We start from the raw sequence: 19,070 nt of genomic DNA, 5'->3' as shown, positions 1-19,070 counted from the left end.
CTCTGCGCTTTACATGTTCTTTGATCTGACATCTGTAAGGTTCAGCAGGGTGGGGGAACTACAATACCTGCTCATGTAGCTCAGCTGTTCTAGGTAATGAGCTAACACAATAGCTAACACAATAGGCTACTCCTGAAAACTACCATTAAGCTATCCCTGCAGACACCCTGCTTCTGATGATAACAAGCTGACGTCAGTACAAGCAGCACAACAGTGTGACTGTCTGTTAGTACTGTTAGGAGAACGTCAATTAGCATGCAGCCCGTGTCTGGGTGCCTTCTGTGGCTAAAAGGCCTGGTCTGCACCCCTGCATCCTCTCCGGATCACGTAGCCAAGAGGACTGTGCACTGCCTTGTTGTGGCTGTCTCAGGCCTGGAAGCTGCTGCGGCAAACTGCATCCAACCTTGTAGTCTAGTCTCCTTCCTCAGAAACTGGCTAACCGTGACTAAATCCACACCTCCTGACACAACAACTTTGCAAGTTACCCCCTAAAGACACACACACACACACAAACACACACACACCCCTATCAAGAGTGCTGAGAAATGACTTTCATCGTTCTGCTTCCATTGCTCTCTACACATCGTTCTGCTGTCTAAGGAACACATATACTCACACATATGCACATACACTCACACTCACAGTTACCCTGCCTCAGAATCAGCCACATCTCAATACCATATTTGTTCTCGTAATCCTCTCAGTTGGTCTGTTATCTAATCACTAGGCCTGAATGAAAACAAGCTATCAGTAGTAGAGTTGTAGTATGCCTAAAATATGTGTTTGGTGATGTGTGTATTTGGTGTGTCAAGTGTGGTGTCAAAAAGTGTAGTTTTCTATGTGTGTGTGGCATAGCAGTGTGTGTGTGTGTGTGTGTGTGTGTGTGTACTCACCCTGCAGGGTAGGCTACAAGGCCAGAGCGAGGGTCACAGGACAGAGCACGGTTGCCTGGTGCTGTAATTCCCAACACCTTCTCCAGGGTCACCTTCACGCACACACACACAAACACACACACACACACAAGGAACAGTTGTGAATGTACGTTTTCACAGAAGAGGTGAACACACAAATGAGTCATCAACCACAGCTGTGTATGGAATCATCACTTTTGCAGCCCAGAAAACAACAGAGAGCAAGGCACATGTAAACATTGTTAGCAGGGAGTCATGTGGCTGAGCGGTTAGGGAAGCGGGCTAGTAACGCTAGTAATCTGAAGGTTGCCAGTTCGATTCCCGGCAGTGCCAAATGACGTTGTGTCCTTGGGCAAGGCACTTCACCCTACTTGCCTTGGGGGGAATGTCCCTGTACTTACTGTAAGTCGCTCTGGATAAGAGCGTCTGCTAAATGACTAAATGTAAATGTAAACATGAGTGACACAAGAAAGTTGTCTGAGGAGCACTGTGGACGAACACTGTGACTTCGTACTGTTTCTTCCTGTGCTCCCTGATGAGAAGCAACATGCTGTATATTTAGACTCGACCAGACTGGGTTTGACTGGATAAAAAGAGGAAAAGAGCTCTCTGTCTTGCATGGACACCCAACAGACATTTTAAAACATTCGTCTGAAAGGGTGAACGTTTCATTTTTGGACAGAGATAAAAAATCTGTGTTGAAGTCAGTTATTCTGATATCAGATGTTTTGCATCTGATATACTACGCACACACTTACTTCATACTCCCTGGGTTTGAAGAGCCTCCTAACCAGAGGCATATTTCAAAACAGACCAGCCAGATATCCGTCCACCAAACACCAGTCTGTCAGATTGACTGGTATTCTTCTCTGTCTAGAAACATTCCTCTTGCACTCTCATATCCACAGCAACCACCATGCGAGACCAACTCCGTCCAGCAGACAGCCACAGCCAAGACAGCCACAGCCAATAAGAATGATCTCAGTTCAACAAACAACCAATCAAGACACTTGGTTGGACAGGTTCGCTTCTAGGCTGGATCGCCTCCCTTCTTCTCTATCTTTTGCAGCCTCTCCCTAATGCAGAGTTTGGAGATAACTACCTCTCCTCACATGACTACCCTAAGACTTTCCTCCTCCTCCTCCTCCTCCTCCTCCTCCACCAGGATGTTTTCTGTCTTCGCGGCTCAGTGCGCCCCAGCCAGACACCCCTGGGTTCAAGGTGGAGGCCTGCTCTGGACATGACAGTCGTGACAAAGTGAAAAGGACAAGCACGCTCAAGCGATGTAACGCCAAGCAGGAGTCACTTGGCAGAGTCTGAGCCACAAGACAAGGCTTAGCCTAGAGTTACAGGGAACACATGCAGATTGAATCTTGTACTTCTGTGGAATACTGAGGCCACACTGTCACATTTTATCATTCGGAAAGTAACACAACATGCTGATATAGCGCTCCTTGAAATAACCCACTGTAGATTAATCTCACACGGAAATCCAAAGAATGTGGTATGTCTACTGTTTCCTATAGAGAGAAAATGCCTGTTTGTGGTGTTGTATTTCTATGATGAGCTGAGAATGGCCAGGGGAGTTCTAGCCTACTTCTGAAGCCTCCACCAGCTGCAGGCAGGTTCCTTGTGGGAAGTGAGCTATAGCAGGTTGGTTCACCAGGTTAGTCTGCTTCAGTCCTAGACAGAGGGGGGAAGGTTAGGCCTGCTCTGGTCTATTCCAGTCTGTGTTGCTGCCTTTGAAACTCCACAGGAAAGAAAGCCTCAGGAAAGAGTCTACTGTACATCTCTCCCAGCCATATCTACAGCATCTAATATGCAGCTGAAACAAAGGCTCTAGTATTCCTTTGTCTTGACTTCCTACAACCCTCCAGAGAGATCTGAGCCTATTGTACAAGCAAACCAAATGGAACCTAATGACTTCATTCAACTCAATACCATGAACACTACAATGGCTGTAGAGAATTAAAGCCCTGTTGACATGAAGGATTAGGCTAAGATGGGTCTTTGTAGACATCTTCACTTGGCAGGGTACCTCTTTGATAGAACTGGCCTGTAGCCTGTTGCATAACAGACTTAAAACAACAGGTCTAGTGTTTAGATCTGTTTTACCTCTGTTTCTGTCTCCTCTGTGTACTACATCAACACGTTTACTTGTCAGCAGCACCTCAGATTGCCCAATAGTCAACACTGGGACCACACAAGGCTAAAACAGCACAGTGATCCACATCAAACATCGATCATGCAAGAGGAGAGCTCAAATTATAAAGATAGTTTGGAGTCAACCAAGGCAATGACAGAAAGAGAGACATGGTCATTGAATTGGGTGAGCGAAATATAGAATGTATGTGTGCGTATGTGTGTGTGTGTGTACGTGCATTAGGACATTTTGCACTGCTGAAATACAGATGGCTTGTCAGAGACAGCAGCACAGCTGTGAGAAGTATGCATGTCATATGCTACTTTCTCATATTGCTCTGAGAGCACTTCACATAGGCTACAACAACAACATATTTACAGACAAGCTCAATAAACAAGCCATTTGGGATATTGAAGTCACTGCATTGTACTTATTATGTTGTTATGTTATGATGGTGTTATTAGGGTGTTACTACCATGTGTGTGATGTGTCTTTCAGAATTGAAGACTGGGGAGGATTGAGGCACATTTACAGTGTTCTAGGGATGGTGAATAGAGGGAGCCTTAGTGCTAGACAGATATACGGATTTGACTATTTAAATACCATTAATAAATGCCAGCAATAAAAATGCATATAAAGTACCTACATTGTCTACACCAATAGGTCGAAACTGTGATTAGCAAGTCTGAGTGTGTTTGTCTGCACATTGTGTTTCCACAAAGGACAGAGCAGTGCAGTGCTGTGTGAACTGGTTAAACACCAGAACAACGCAAATGCATAGCACAGCGCGACCATGGTGGATGTAAAGACTGACTACATACCTTATTACTGAGGTTTTCTTTGTTGTTAGTAGGCTTGTTCCGTCTCAGTTTAATAGATGGCGAGCGCAGCAAATTTTTAATCCGGCTCTTTATCGTGGTCCCCTCTACTGTCATCTTGAAATGGAATAGTCTGAGATTTATGAATGACAACCAACACACCAATGTTGACGGGTGTTTTCAGACGGGTATTCAGCAAAAAGCATATTTGTACCCACTAAACCATATAAACAGCAAACCCCAAGTGGTCTCATATCATGCTTGAGCGTGCAGTTCTGATGGGAGACGATGCATGTTGTAGGCACCTGGTCCTGTGTTCAATGAACGTGCTGTGCTAAGAAGGCTTATTATTCCGCATACCCGACTATTCGTAACAGCGTCTTAGTATTCAAGCACAGTCAGCTCCATTCGAAAATATGAAAATGCATGCATTTAGTGAAAATGTCCATGTCCCTGGTCCTAGGCGACTGCGTTCGTTCTCTTTGACATCCTGACATCGATGAGTGCCGAGGTTCCTCTGGCGTAGGCTATCTGACAGCTGCTAGCTGCCTCGCATTGACGAATCAGAATCTGCGGCGCACAATAAATACCCCTAGCTCAGCTAACCGGTTAGTTAGCGACTCAGCTACTGTAGCTAGCACTTGCTAGTTTGCTAATCTGATTCATTTGAAGCTTGCGTCACCTTATGGGCAACCAATGAGTCAAAAGAACCAAGATAATGATAATACAATAATAATTTGCTACAGCTAATAATATGCTAGATAGAAACTTGTAACGGTTAGCGTTAGAGACAATAACAGCTAGCTGACTAGTAACTCATTTGTTTGACAGCTGTCTGTTTTGAATAAGGGAAAGGCACGAGACTTTGACTCAGACCAAGAACACAAGTCAACATCGCCATCTAGTGTGGTAGAGATGTGCGCTAAGGCTACTCTTAATTATGTCCCGTCCAAATTGTTCATGTGTCCTCCTATCCAGTGCGTGCTAATGTTCTTGTACGCTAGCTCTCTAACTACGTTTAGTTATTTAGCTGCGCATTTTAAAGAAGTGAATCCGCATAACAAAATATCTTGAGCAGCTCTTAGCAACTGTTGCAATTGGCAACTAGCGACATCAACGCTCGAACGAGGCATCGTTCAAAGTTGTAAAATTACTGACATTGCGTCCTGAGAAAGATTACAACAACTGGACCTACACAGGAATCCGAGCTAAGTCTTTAAATACTTTAGCTTTTTTATTGTTTTTATTTATGAGACATACACTAGACTACTAGACAGACTCCTTAAAATATGAATTGTAGGTAACCATATATCACTAAAAGTGCACACTTTAAAACATTGAACGGTGTTTCTTTTGACAAAAGACAACACATCTCTGACATTAATATTGATTTAATCTTCAGGTTAAAGGTAATAAGTCAGGCTCATATTATTTCATATTCAGGTTGATTGCACTGATTTATCTAATGATATTCTAGAAACCACAAAAAGCATATTTATTGTATCATAAACATACATGCAGACTTTTTTTCTATACAATGCCTCAACACAAGTCTAAACATCTAAATCCCCCTACCAACCCCATCAAAACCCATGTACAGCCGCCTGGTCTAAACTTTGACTTTGACTACACTGACTGAGGGTGGCGGTACCAAGTTTTTCTTATTGCTCCTCCAGATGCTATTACTCCACCACCTGACAGGGCACACCAGAGCCATGCAGATCCTCTTTGCAGCCCTCTCCTGAATGTGGAAGATGATCGGGTCCAGGCAGGCGTTCAGACAGTACAGCAGCTGCGAGATCTCCACCAGGATATTCACCACGTTGGCCACCCTGCACATGTTGGTGCGGTCATACACAGTGAAGAAGATGATGCAGGCGACGATGTGGAGCAGTTGCCCTGGCACCCAGCACACCAGGAAGTTAGCGATGAAGACGGCGATGAGCCAGATGGTCTTGTCACGGCCTTGCGTGATAATGCCGCACGCGGCCCATTGCTGGCGTGACTGCTTCATGCGGGCAATGATCTTGATGTAGGATGGGATGATGAGCAGGAGGGGGACGGAGACCTGAATGCAGTAGTAGGAGAGCAGGGAGTAGGTGGCTCCTACGGACATGCGGTCAGAGGTGACTATGACCCCGCAGTAACGCAAGCCACTCTTTCGCTCCCAGTACACGATGTTGGGGTAGCTGAGGTAGATGAGCAGGACGGTGATGGCCCACAGCAGTCCCGAAACCAGCGCTGCATTCCTCGGCGTCCGCACCATCCTCGACTCCAGTGGGAACATGATGGCCATGAAGCGGTCGACGCTAATGGCGCAGATGAACATGGTGCTGGAGGTCAGGCCCACAAAGTGCAGCATGCTACTTAGGATGCACAGCGTGCGACCCATACTCCAGTCATAGTTGGAGTAGACTTGGAGGGCCCGGGGGGGCATGGAGGTCAGGTAGGCCAGGTCACACAGTGCCAGGTTCAGGACGCCGATAGAACCGATGGTCCAGGGTCGCATCGGCCGCAGGCAGAGACACAGGCTCCAGAGGTTCCCTAAGATGCCAATCAGGGCCAGGGTGTGGAAGAGTGGTGGGATGACCACCCTGCCATAGCTGTGTATGTGGGAGCAGTTGAAGTAGAGGACCACAGGAAGGGATAGGTCCATGCTGTTGCGTTCCTTCCACCAATCATGGTAGGAGATGCTTAAGTTGTCTTCCATGACGCTCCCTCCTCTTACAGTTCTTCCAAAACACACAAATCATTGTGGAAGGGTGAATACATTATGTATGTACAGAAAGCTCCCTTCATGTCTATGTCTGATCATTTTCAGTGAATCCCATGTGTTGCAGATAGAAACTAAATGTACATACACCCATAAAACATTCAAACATACTTAACTCCCTCAGTAAAGCAGATCACTGTGCAATCAATTAACACTTTCAGCAAGACAGCTACTACTAGCTTCACACACAGGCATTCTTAGTAGGCTACGATTGAATAAGACTAAACTGAATATAGTCAAAACACGAAATCTGTATGATTAGGACTTACCACACAACACAGCTGGTAGCAGTTCCTGAGATCAAACTCAGTATGTTTCTGAGACTAAAGTATCAGTGCCAACTTTCATGATCTAAAACAAAGTCTCCAGAGAGATGCTTTTAAATTGTCTTTCCTGGGAGACCAGGTCTTGCCAGTTATGGAAAAGGCCATGGTGTGTGGTCAGTCACAATCTCATTGCTTGGTCCCAGGAGGCCAGACAGAAAGGTCAGTTTTCCTCAGTCAACAACATTCTAAAGGGCATACGATGAAACAGAGTTTCAGAACTGTAAGACTTGTTTACGGTATCGCCTTAGCACTCTGTTTATACACAGGAAACAATGTGGTATACAGTTTAAGGGTTATGTCGAGTGTGTATACATTTGTTTTGATGTTGCTGTATGTCTGCTTTCTTTGCCAAGTGTAGAGATTTAAATGTCAGTGTGCATTCCATACTTCAATACATTAAAAAGGATAACATTATTCAATACTTAAGTTACATACGTATGGCACTACAGCCTGTGTTACAATCATCCAATCACATCAACTTTAATATATTTTATTGCAAGGTCTCCTTTTGACAACACTGATAACTTATTTACACAACATACAAAAATATTGCTTTTACAAAATAAAATGTTAAAAACACAATGAGCTTACCACCAGGACATACAGTATAGGTAAAGTATAATCCCATACTGAGGCTAATATAAAACCGTTGTCACATGTCAGGGTGTAACTTGATGAATAACCAGAGGCTTTTAGTGTTACACCTTGTATAATCCTTTTAGCAGCGCCAAATGAGAACAAGATTACGGTAAACCCGTCTCTTGTACTTAATACAATCCCTGGCGATTCTGAACATTTAAGTGACCTTCCATGCTTTTGTTTTTGAATGTCTGGTCACGTTCCTCACACACCAGTGGGCAGGTAAATGGTCAGTAGTAAAGATCACTGATCTGAAGGGCCAAAAACATACCACAGTTTGGTGATAAAGAGCACAATTATATGTGGGTCAAGTTTAAGCATCTTTAAATCTTAAGGTTGTCCTATTCTTTGGGTGGTCGTGGGGAGGGAAAGCAGTTGAAATGTTCCTAATCGCTCTTACATGATTTTTTCTTCAAATATGAGCTTTTGAAACATGGAGGGACCCTTTGAAACAGTCAAGAACATAGTACTATCAACAACTGTAGGTTCCTTTGATAGAACGAGGCAGAACAATACTGTACAGGTTTTCATGAAAGTTCATATAGCCCATGAGTCATTACATCTCTCTCCTATCTCCTCTTTAAAACAGGGGAAAGATAAAATACAGATCCCATTAAGAGATAAGAGTGTGTGGAACCAGAAGCCCGGTCTTTTGCATTTATGAAGTACAATTTGTATACAACAGCTCTGCTTTCTGATTAGGGGGCTGAGGAGATGCTAGTTGCAGTATTAACACTGACATTATGCAACCTTTACTGTCTATTGTTCTCCCTGGCTGCTTTAAATGTCTGAACAAGTCTTGAGAACTAGAATAAGTAGAAATGAACCTGAAATTACTATTTTGATATTTAGGCAAACCAAACCAAGCTTAACATAAAAACCATTCTGGGAGGGCATCATGGCTGTTGGATGTGTGTTTAGCGTTCAGTGGAATAGTGCTGGTAGTGTATTTGTAGCTGGGAGCTAGTTGAGGAGATGCTAGGATTGTGGATTGGTCTTCAAGCCCAAAGGAGCCAGTCTGGGCATTGGTCTCCAGGCAATCTCTGACTCCTGCTTTTCCTCTGCTCTGACATTCGTGTCCGCCACTATAGCCACACCCCCCACTTTCATCTGCAGCAAAGGGGGTGGAGTCAAGGTACCTCCTTTAGTGGTTCCAAGAGGAGGTGGAAGTGGGCTTTGCTCCTGGCTGTGTCCGTTTTCAGCTGGACCAGAGCCGTGCCCAGAACCCAACATGGAATTGGAAACAGAATCCAACACAGAACCTGACCTACTGTTGGACAGTTTCCCTGGGTGATGGTCAAGTTCCAGAACAAGTGACTGTCCCGGTGGCTGTGATAGACTGCTGGATGACTTAATGTCCCCTTGAGATCCAGTCATGTCCTCATCCAGACTGAGGAACATGGGGCTGAGGGAGCGCTCGTCATCCCCCTCTCCCATTGCCTCCCTCTCTTTCTGTGGCCCCCTACCCGTCCCTGACACAGGGGGGGGTAAGCTAGGGAGCTCTGGTGGCATGTCGGGGTCCTCACTACTGATCTGCTGGTTGAGGAACACAATTTCATTAAGCAGAGTTGTCAGACTCTCATCCTCACTATCAACGTCATCACCGCTATCAGCATCATCCCCAGAGACGGAAGCCTGTTTAGCATCCTTCATCTCTACACAGTCTGCAGAATCAATCCCCTCATCCAAGAACCTTACGTTCTCTGCGTGTAGCCCCACCCCCTGCACCGTTAGAGCACTGCTCTGGGCCATGGAGGCAGGGCCAGGAGCCCCAGGGGCCTGGCCAATGTTTTGTGTCAAGACCTCGGGTTGTTGTGCAGCCAAAGATATCCTATAATCTACATTACCTGGAGAGAGAGGGATAGAAAGAGAGTTTCAGTGTATCACCTCCTGTACAGCAAATCTAGCTAAAATATACAATATCTAAAATATACCAAGACTTTCTTAGATAAATACATCTTGATGGTTTGGGGCAGAATATCAGCTATGTATCCTAGGATGACAGTTCACCCATACAAAGGTTGATTATAAGTCAGCTTTTCATGTAATGCCCCTCAAACTATGATCACCTGCTATTAGATAGTCCCTCTCAGGTAACTAACTATTGTCCATTACTATACAGGTTAGTTAGGTCAGTGTGTTGCTCTGTTGAAGGTCTTACCAGGTGGGTTGAGGGAGAGGGGGGGGGCTTTGACTTGCTGTGACAGGGATGGGATGCTGATTGTGACTGAAGCCACACCTAAACATTATGGAACAAAAGAAACAATCATACAAATCATATACATTTAGATCATTGAAGTACAAGCAATACATGGATTTGTCCATTTGTTTCAGTACTCTGTATGCAATGTCAAATCAAGCACGTGTTGAGGTGTTGAGACTGTTGGGTACCTGGTGTAGGGGAAGGGTGCAGGCCCAGCCCTGACAGACTGACTGGTTGAAGCAGGGAGGAGCCTATAGGCTGAAGGGGTGCCATTGTGATGACCTGCTGACCTGGGATCACCAGCAGCCCAGTGGGAAGCAGGTCTGTGTGGAAGTATGGAGACCCGCCTGCAAAGAGGATGTCAGGTTATGGACTATGGACTTGATCCTTTATAAGGTCATATTGTTGGATATAATATGGGAAGGAGGAGAAAGTCGCATTTGGTCCATGGCGGAGGGGCTCACCTTCCATGGGCTTCGTGGCAGAGGGAGGTTTCTTCCCACGAGACAGGATGTTAGGGACAGTTCTTGGTCTGTTGCTGAGCTGGGCGGGAGGCTGGAGGACAGCCCTCTTTGCTAGGACAGCCTTTCTTCTCTCATTCTCTTTAACTCTTCTTCTTTGGTCCTCCTTCTGCATCGTGGAGATTTCCTGTACTTTCCACAGGATCCTCTCCTCCTTCTTACCTGTGGGAGGTACAACGCAGAACACACCATCGGTCCTGATTCATGGTCAAGTGAGGCTGCATGAATGTTGTTTAGCATGGTATTACACGTTACGACATTGCTTTTTCATAATAGTTTTTGTTGCATTATAGCATTATTGTGTATTTACACCATGCGTATATTACTGTGTGTAAAAAGAGACCATTGCTACGGATTAGGTTACTAAAGTGTAGAGGCATTAGGGTCCGTTACCTGTGAGTTGGGAGACCTTGAGGATGTAGTCCGTCCTGGTCTGTGTCTGAGCAGCCTTCAGCCTCTCCAGAATCTTACACTTGTCACTCAGGTCTCTGATTTCCCTACAGGCCTGGGGAGAAAGTAATAGTTTTAGTATAGTATTAGTTGTTCCACGATTACCCTAATGTACCTGTGTTTCTAGGCAGACTGAGTGCTCTCACCTGATTAAGGACAAAGCCCGTAGACTTTCTTCTTTTGATGTCCAGCATCTCTGTCAAAGTTTTGTACTGTGTCGTGTACCTTTCTCGACTCTGCTTGGCAGTGCCCTGAAAACCGGAAGTAGCAAATAGAGCTTAGTCTGCAAAAATCCTAAAACCCTGCCCAATAAGTTACTTTAGAAAGATGGTTCGAAAGCTTGTTCTTGATGCTATAACCACATTAGAAGAAGTAAAGGATGGAAGAGGGGATGACAGAGAGTACGTAAAAGTTGTCACTCACAATTTTGTCTTTATTCTTTTTCATGTTTTCTTCTGTAGAACACCTGTGAAACACACCAACATACCACACAAGTGATATGCTATTTCTATATTAGGGCTAAACTTTGCTTGTGCAGAGCAACAAGTTCACCCTTACATACAAGTCATATGGAAAAGCAAGCACCAAATAAAAGTCAGAGATAATGATCGCTGTGCACAGATACTTTGTGCCCCTGTACTGTGATCATCCAAGCAGCTTAATAAGCATTTCTCAGTATTAAGGCCTCGTTGTGCCTGACTCACGTTGCGTTGTTGTTCGGTTGCGGCGGGCCAGCTGACGTTGATACATCTACATTCTCTTGCATAGTCTTTGAATCCACAGACTCCCATTCCTCTTCACCTTCATCCTAAACAGACATGACAATATAACTCAAGTTTCATTTTCATGAAATATTGGTACATTTTAAGGACATCCTTGTGAACTGGCAAACATGCATATGGTACATTAAAAAGTAAAACCCCTACGCTGGTGACATTGATGATGCCAGTCTGTCCAGATGGTTGCTCATCTGAGGAGTTGTCCGTTTCTTCTTCTGTGTCAGCCAACATGCTCACCACTTCAGTCGCATCATTGACCAATGAGGGCACTTTCTCTGAGTCCTCCAGGAAGTGCTGCCTCTGGGTTCCTACTGCCCCGGTGGCCTGTTCCTCTTTATCTCCACTCTTGGCTGGAAACAGAAACACTTATTTCCAACATGGGTTTAGACTGGGTAAACCTATAAGCTAACCTATGTCTGGCCTTTTACCATTTGTTCTTACCTGTCAACTGGTCCATGATTTGGAAACACTCTGCTCTCCGATTGGCCAAGGAGGCCTGCTCCTTCTTCAGACTTTTGTTCATCCTCTGCAGGATCTTAATTTCCCTTTTTGCCTGAAGGAACAATGTTGATATCAAACCAGGTGATAGCTTGTGGTGATCCTCCTGTCTCAGCCCAGCCCTAGACCCAGACTCTCTCCACCAACCCCAGACCAGCCTACCCCAAGCCCAACCCCAGCGACACCTCAAGCTGCAGCCCCTCACCTTAACCAGAGGCCATCCTGGGCCAGCCTCCAATCTATCCCAAATCAAAATGCCTTCCCCCAAGTCCTCTCCTTCAAACCCCAGGCCAACCAGCCCACAACTTGCTGCAACCATACTCTAGTTCTAGTCTAGCATCCTAGTGTCTGACAGGCTGACCTGGTTCAAGATGTGGATCTTGGGGGATTTTTCATCCAGCTCCAGTGCTTCCCTCAGCTGCTTAAAGCGTTGCTTTAAGTCCCCACGACGCAATCTCTCCAAGACATTGTGCAAAATCTTCTTCTACAGAATGACCCCAAGAAGAAATTATATTTTCACAACCACACACATATTGATGCCCTGGACAATGTACATCAAAGACAATGATGGGGAAGCACTTGCACAGGTTCAACATTTGATACTGACTACAGTGTGTTGTATAGAGCTTAATTAATATTACATTAACAGTCATCATGTAGGCTATCATGCTCCATAATTCTTACATCAACAACTTTCAGGGGACATGCATTGTTGTCAACCTCTGAATCTTCAGTCTCTTCTGTATCCTCCTCAGAGTCCGTGTCCGTCGCTGAGTCACTGTCCAGCTCTACCACATCCACTTCCTTCTCCTCCCCTAGTGAGTGCCTTGCCTCAGAAATATCCAGCCTCCCGCCATCTTCAACCCTCTTTCCTGGCTCTTTATTATTTTCCTCCCTTCGACAGACAACGTCCTGGCCTATCATACCGGAGCTTGGCTCAGTGACTGAGGACGTTTGGGGGGTCTGAGTGAGAGACACCTTCTGGGAGGGCACAGGGGGATTTATGGAGGTTACAGGGATTTGGGGAGAATCAGTAGACTTAGGGCTGATATAGGTGGGACTGTACACTCTCCCCTCTCCCAGAATGGCATCTGATGAGGAAGTGGAGGAGGGACGTGTTGATGTAGTGGTGGATGTAATCAAGTTGTTTTTTACTGCAGTCTCTGTGACCTTGACCTGACTTCCAGGGGATTTGACTGAAAGAGGGACCAGGGTTGGAAGGGGTTTTAGGATTGTAATCGAGCCAGTTCCAGATTTAATAAAGCCCTGGCTTTTTTTCTTTCTTAAGGGAGGAAGGATTTTAAAAGTGCACGTGTCCTTTTGACCTACGAAATCCGGAGGGGGGGCATTTCCAGCAATGTTACCAGCTGCTGAACTGGGACAAGTTATACAATGGAGAGTGACTGACTTAGAGCTGGATAGGACAGTGACGTTGGGAGAGGCCTTGGTGGCGGTATGTACTGAGGGAGGGGTGTGTGTGACAGTGGAGGAGGGCCCTGGAGGTACAGGTTTTAGGACCTGGCCACTAGAGAAAGTCTTGTTAGGTAGAGAGGCAGGCGAGGATACTGAGGTAGATAACACTGGCTGGGCAGAAGCAAGCGGAACAGCTGAAATGGCAGAAGTCATGTTGTTACTGCAACGTTACTACACATTTCCATTAGCTGCGGTGATGAATGGCTCCTTACCTTTCTGCACCACCAGGTTTGGGTTGAGGGCCTGCAGCTGACTGAGGGGAACCAGCTGAATGAGCTTTCCTTCTGGGTTGCGGTAGACGGTGGTCCCCTTGGTGGAGCAGATAGGCTGGAGCAACATCCTCTGGCCAGGCGTGATGGGTGCCAGGGGCTGGGAGGTCGGGCAGGGCATCTTGAACACGTTGTTGGTCCCAGGGACAGGGATAATCAGCATAGTGGGCTGCGGGGCTCCCACTCCTCCTGGGGCTGTGTTTGAAACAGACACCACCGTCTTCTGGACTGACACAGCGTCAACGTCTGTAAACAGAGAACATAACACATTAAAATAGTGACGACAAGCAACAGCACTGCAAAGCAAATTGATATGGACCGAGAGGGTCAACACTTCCAGAGACAGTGTAAAACATGCACACCACAGGCGAGGACAGGAACACATGACACACCAATGCACAGAGAGTCCTCCTCACCTGATGTGGTCACAGAGGTGTTGGAAGAGGTGGCTGCAGACAGGGTTTGCTGAGGAGCAGAGATTCCCACTGCTGAGGGTTGCTTCTGTGTTTTTGAGTTGTAGGCGATGGTTGGATTGGTGGTGGAGGAGGAATAGGTTAATTTAACCTGCTCTTGGCTTGCATGGGATAGCCTGCCAGTGAGGTAGGCTGCCAATCTGTTGGCAGGATGAATGGCACCCATATTCCCCAGCTGGATCTTTGCATGGGGGTACGATCGACCATTTACCTGCAGAGAAATGGAATGCAAAGTGTGAGGAGCTTTCCAGCATATTACCTACAGCTCAAAACAGAGAAACATAGAAAAGAAACAAGCTATATTGTAGAACATCTTTTCGACAGAGAATGTAGTATGTAGAGTACGTAATGGGACAACAGGATTGGGTTAAGTAGTTATGTAAAATGGTTAATGAAAGGCCTCAGGTAAATGCTAAATTGAGCCAAGAGGCTACTTCTCTTTAGTCCTGAATGTATACAGTGTTTACCTGGACTAGATCCTTTTCTGAACCACCCGGCTGCTTCTTATTGGCTGTCAGTATGCCTGCTGGGGAGATTCCTGTGAGGAAAGGCAGACCCTGATACTTCAGACTCTTTTTATTTTCCTCCTTCGATTCCAGCTCACTCTTCCTCCACTCCACCTCCATCTTCTTCTCCACCTCGTCCTCCAATTCCTCCTGAAAGTCATCCTCTAACTCCCTCTGCCAGTCTTCCATACCATCCTCCCCTTCCTGACCCTCCTTCTCCTCTGCATGTATCCCACTGGAGGGTTGTGCCACTTGGGAGATGTGGACCTTGTAGGCGAAAGTACAGTCCTGCCCCTCTAGCACCAGGTTCTGGGTTAGCGGGCGGACCAGGTAACCTTTTACCCTGAAGGGACTGTTGAGGCGGTCCTGGGCCATTCGCTCACACACCACCCTCAGCACATGGTTCCTGTCTCTACGGTTCTTCCACCGGCATTCTGACACAACCTCAAGGCGCTTGGACGGCTCTGTGCTGGGTAGGGGGTCCAAGGGGGGCTTTAGTGCTGCTGTCTTGGAGCAGTTTACTAGAAGCATAGGAAGGAACAGCAGTTATAAGGCGTGTAACCTATTTGCCAACAGTATAGACTACTAAAAGGATCACAAGAATGGGTATTTAGACATGTTAGTGTGCGTGTGTACCTGATACTGAGTCAGTTGATTGAGGCTGAGACACATTGTCCTGAAACAGATGAGATTAGCCTCTGTTAAAATACGGCATCATTACCAAGTAAAGACTAAATCATAAAAACATATGAATTTACTTTCTGAGTTGGCTGGTTGAATTCTTCCTTGTTCCGGGCTTGAAAAGCTCGCACCCTGGCACATGTCATATGCTCATCTTTAGAGTTACAGAGTGATGACGGAGAAGAGAGGTTAAAAGATGCCGGCTCGTGCAGTGGCTCCGGGTCAATCTCTCCCTCTCTTGGCTTCCACAGGGTTCCCACATAACATGCAGGCTGGGATACCGCCGACATCTCTGCCTCTTTGAGCGCTGATAAAAGTAATGTGATGACAAACATTAAAAGAGCATGTCAAAGCATGAACATAGTCCATAACATATAATGTATAACCAAACTGGTTTATCCATATAGAAACCTTTAACAATTTAAGGGGTTTTATTACAATGTTCTTGTGATTGTTATTAAACATGTTTACTCACTGTACGCCATCCTCATCCTTCTCTTTCTCCTTTTCCGGGATGAGCCGTCATCTGAGGCACTGGAGTCTGGCCCCTCTAGGTTCTTTAACAGTACTACTTTCTGGCGGAAACAGCTGCAGCCAAATATGCACTCTGTCTTGGCACAGTGCGTGATTTGCTTCTTTCGGGTCAGGCTGGAGCACACACAGCCAAGACGGCAGAAAACGTTCAGGCAGGGAGGAGCACGACACTTAATGATCCTGACAGGAGCTGTAGGGTTCTCACACACAAAGCCCTGTAGAGACACATAATGGTGTACAATACAGATGTAATACATGCATTAACAAATAACAGTGGAGTACAGTGTGAAAGGTTTTGGTCCATCCCATGTTCATTTAGGACAGAAGGTTTCTGAACTATTTGTTTTGAACAAATGATGCAATTTTAATTATTTGTCACTAAAAAATGAAAGCAGGTATATTATGACGGGCCAAAAACTAATGTTACATACCGCCAAGGTGAAGAGAGATGAAAGAGCAATCTCCGCCCTCTCTTCAGTGATGCATGTACGGTGTCTGCCTTCCCACACAACGCCGTCCTCCAGGTCCTTCAGCTTCAGCATTGTCTTGGTGATGACGGTGCTGGAGTTGGGAATGGTGTTTGCAGCAGGCCCCAGCTCAGAGTCTGATTCCAAGGGAGCCATGTCAGCAGAGGATCCTGGAGGTCCTTCTGAGACCTTGGATTTTTTCTTCCTCTTTTTTTGGACTGTATCTTTTGGATTTGGGGTGAAGGGAGCTGTGTGTTCTGATTGTGACACAATGGAACCAGAGGTCTGCACAGGTTTTGGTGCAGATTTAGGTGGATGTTTTGGTGCTGATGTTGTTGTTGTGGAAGTAGTTAACATTTTTGTTTTGTTTTCCTTGGAATCTTGCATTTGTCCCTTTTTAGTTCTTCTCTGATTTCTGGGACCTAGAGGGGGCAGTTTGGGTCTTTTAGATGGAGGGATGAAGTCAGAGATGATAGAAGAAGTGGGTCCTTGTGTTTGTTTCTTCAGGACACTGTCGAGGGTGCGGACATAGCTGGTGCTCTTGGTGGGAAGCTCATAGGTCACAGGGTTTACCACTGTCTGGGAAAAACTTGCGGCACGCTCATCGATCAGTTTGCCCTCATTGGCGAGGTACTCATCCAACATGTCACTGCAGAAGGCTGACAGGTTCTTTGATGTTGTTCCATCTGAGCTTGGAACAACTGTAAAACAAGATGGAAATCAACTTAGTCTTGCCTTGCCAAAATAATTTAAATAGAATTCCAGTATTGTTGTGCTGAATCAGTTACCAGGAAACCTATGCTATATCTTGAGATTTTATAATAACTATACCAACAAATAACTAAATACCATAAATTACATAAACTAGTTTACCATCAGGCTTGAAGGATGATGATGATGAGGACTCTGAGGACTCTGAAGGAGCAAACTTCTCTCTCCAGCCTTTAATTTGGGTGACGTCTTTAGTCTTTCCCGTTCTGGATACAAAAACAGCTGAACCACCTGAAGAAGGAATTTTCCTTTCATCAATACCTTCTGTGTACTGTACATTAGACACCGCAGTGCTATGGACACTGGACATTCATTTAACAGTTAGTCCATCAAACCATCACTAACTTGGAGAGGGTGCTTCAGAGCTCTGTCCTGGAATGTTAGAGTATTGAGGAATGGGCAGATGAACACCCAGATACTGCAGGTCTATGGACAGTTTTGGATCCAGCAAGCTCATCTTCAAGCCAACTTACCAAAAAAGGAAGGGGAACAGGAAAAGTTAGTGAACTGAATAAATACAGGATTCAAGACTCAGCACATCCTTCATGTAGGTAAAACATCTGTTGACTGCTTGTGACATTCAAATTAAATTCCTTTACCTTCTTGCAATACAGGGTGTATGACCTGTCGATGTTTCATTAGTTTTAAATCCTTTAGAAGGACCTCCTCTAGTGTTGCTATTCTTTCCTCTAGGGTTTCTGTTACTCCAACTGGGGAACGAAAGCAAGAACAAATTATTTACTCTGACTACTCTAAATAATTGTTTAATCTAGGTTCACTCTATATAGGTACTTTAATGATCCCAAAAAGAAAAACTGCAACGTTACAGCCGTTCAGATTAAAAAATAACATATATACTGTAAACTATAAAGGTTACCAAAACAAAATACACAGGGCTTAACACAGGGATAAAACATATGTACAAAACAAAAGATTTAGTGCAGGTGACATATGTACCAAACAAATTAATGAAGTGACCCACAGATAAAGCAGTTAGCACACTGTGAAGACACAAAACTAAAACAATTTAGCACAGGAAAACAACACAGTAACAAATCAATTTAAGGCAGCTTAAAGGCAAGACATTGTATGGACAATTTATTTTTACCTGGCTCAAAGGTTTTCTGAGGTACAACTTCTTGGGTGGTGTCTCCGAGGTGGATTTCAAGGGCTTCCTGAAATGGTAAGATGCCTATATTTAGGAGTACTGTTTTCTTTACTAACTCAAATAATCAAGATAATACAGGTGAAATTATGTTTTACAACACAAACAAGGCTTGAAATTAGAAGATTATGAACCAAAACAAGTAGCATAACTTTTCTTTCATCACATTGAAAACCCAAAGTATGAAACAACAGCACAATTTCACCAATAAAGTAATAATCAGTATTTGCTGGAACTGGACAGCTTTATTCACTTTTAAAGACAAACATCACAGACCAAAGATTGACAGACGTTTCAGGTTTACCTTTGAGGTGAAAGAGACAAAGAGCTGTTCCTCAACCTCCTCCAGGTTGGGCTGCAGGTTCACATCTGCTGCTACACCCATTTCTGAATCATCCACTGTCTTTGCAGACTTTCTCTTCTTGGATTTACCCTTTTGTTTCCTGGGTTGGCTGGCAGGTATGGCCTGAGCAAGAACTGAAATACTGGGTGTTCTTATACTAGGACAGACAATTGGTGGACTGGGTTCGTTGCTTGGAAAGTCGTCATCGATATCCAAATCATCATTGTTTGAAAAGAAATGCACTAGATCCGTCAATGATGGAGTTGGTGACAATGGATCAGGCCCTAATGATGAAAAACTGGGAGACAGTGACAAAGGGAGTGCAAG

General features: G+C 45.1%; 3 protein-coding genes across 5 annotated transcripts in view; all 3 read right to left on the bottom strand.

Annotated features, from left to right (window-relative positions):
- Positions 1-4,796, bottom strand: part of mapkbp1 (mitogen-activated protein kinase binding protein 1) — a 34,750-nt gene extending 29,954 nt beyond the window's left edge. The window contains exons 1-2 of one of the 3 annotated variants that reach the window (XM_062470217.1): positions 3,876-4,796; positions 894-985 (exon numbers count right to left, since the gene is read on the bottom strand). In XM_062470217.1, coding sequence (XP_062326201.1) covers positions 894-985; positions 3,876-3,989 — 206 coding nt within the window. In that variant the 5' untranslated portion in view covers positions 3,990-4,796. The remainder of the gene's footprint in view (positions 1-893; positions 986-3,875) is intronic. The other 2 variants (XM_062470218.1, XM_062470216.1) reach the window with 2 other exon arrangements.
- A 685-nt stretch (positions 4,797-5,481) lies between these two features.
- LOC134026663 (type-1 angiotensin II receptor A) lies at positions 5,482-6,582 on the bottom strand. The gene has a single exon (XM_062469555.1). It carries the CDS (start codon positions 6,580-6,582, stop codon positions 5,482-5,484), a length of 1,101 nt encoding a protein of 366 aa, XP_062325539.1.
- Positions 6,583-7,447: 865 nt separating this feature from the next.
- Positions 7,448-18,785, bottom strand: mgaa (MAX dimerization protein MGA a). The gene is made up of 24 exons (XM_062469554.1): positions 18,705-18,785; positions 18,344-18,458; positions 17,835-17,945; positions 17,581-17,703; positions 17,338-17,466; positions 16,429-17,165; positions 15,939-16,212; positions 15,541-15,770; positions 15,419-15,458; positions 14,744-15,303; positions 14,220-14,487; positions 13,747-14,049; positions 12,746-13,668; positions 12,423-12,545; positions 12,005-12,116; positions 11,711-11,913; positions 11,489-11,592; positions 11,208-11,250; positions 10,931-11,035; positions 10,728-10,839; positions 10,278-10,496; positions 10,002-10,160; positions 9,772-9,849; positions 7,448-9,457 (listed from the first exon to the last, which is right to left on the bottom strand). The coding sequence occupies exons 1-24, from the start codon at positions 18,783-18,785 to the stop codon at positions 8,589-8,591; spliced, it is 6,021 nt and encodes a 2,006-aa protein (XP_062325538.1). The 3' UTR covers positions 7,448-8,588.
- Between the last annotated feature and the right edge of the window lie 285 nt (positions 18,786-19,070).

The sequence above is a fragment of the Osmerus eperlanus genome, chromosome 9 (assembly GCF_963692335.1).
Source record: "Osmerus eperlanus chromosome 9, fOsmEpe2.1, whole genome shotgun sequence".
Taxonomy (NCBI): Eukaryota; Metazoa; Chordata; class Actinopteri; order Osmeriformes; family Osmeridae; genus Osmerus; species Osmerus eperlanus.
Note: the sequence above shows the minus strand (reverse complement) of the source record. Positions and strands in the feature narration are given on the sequence as shown.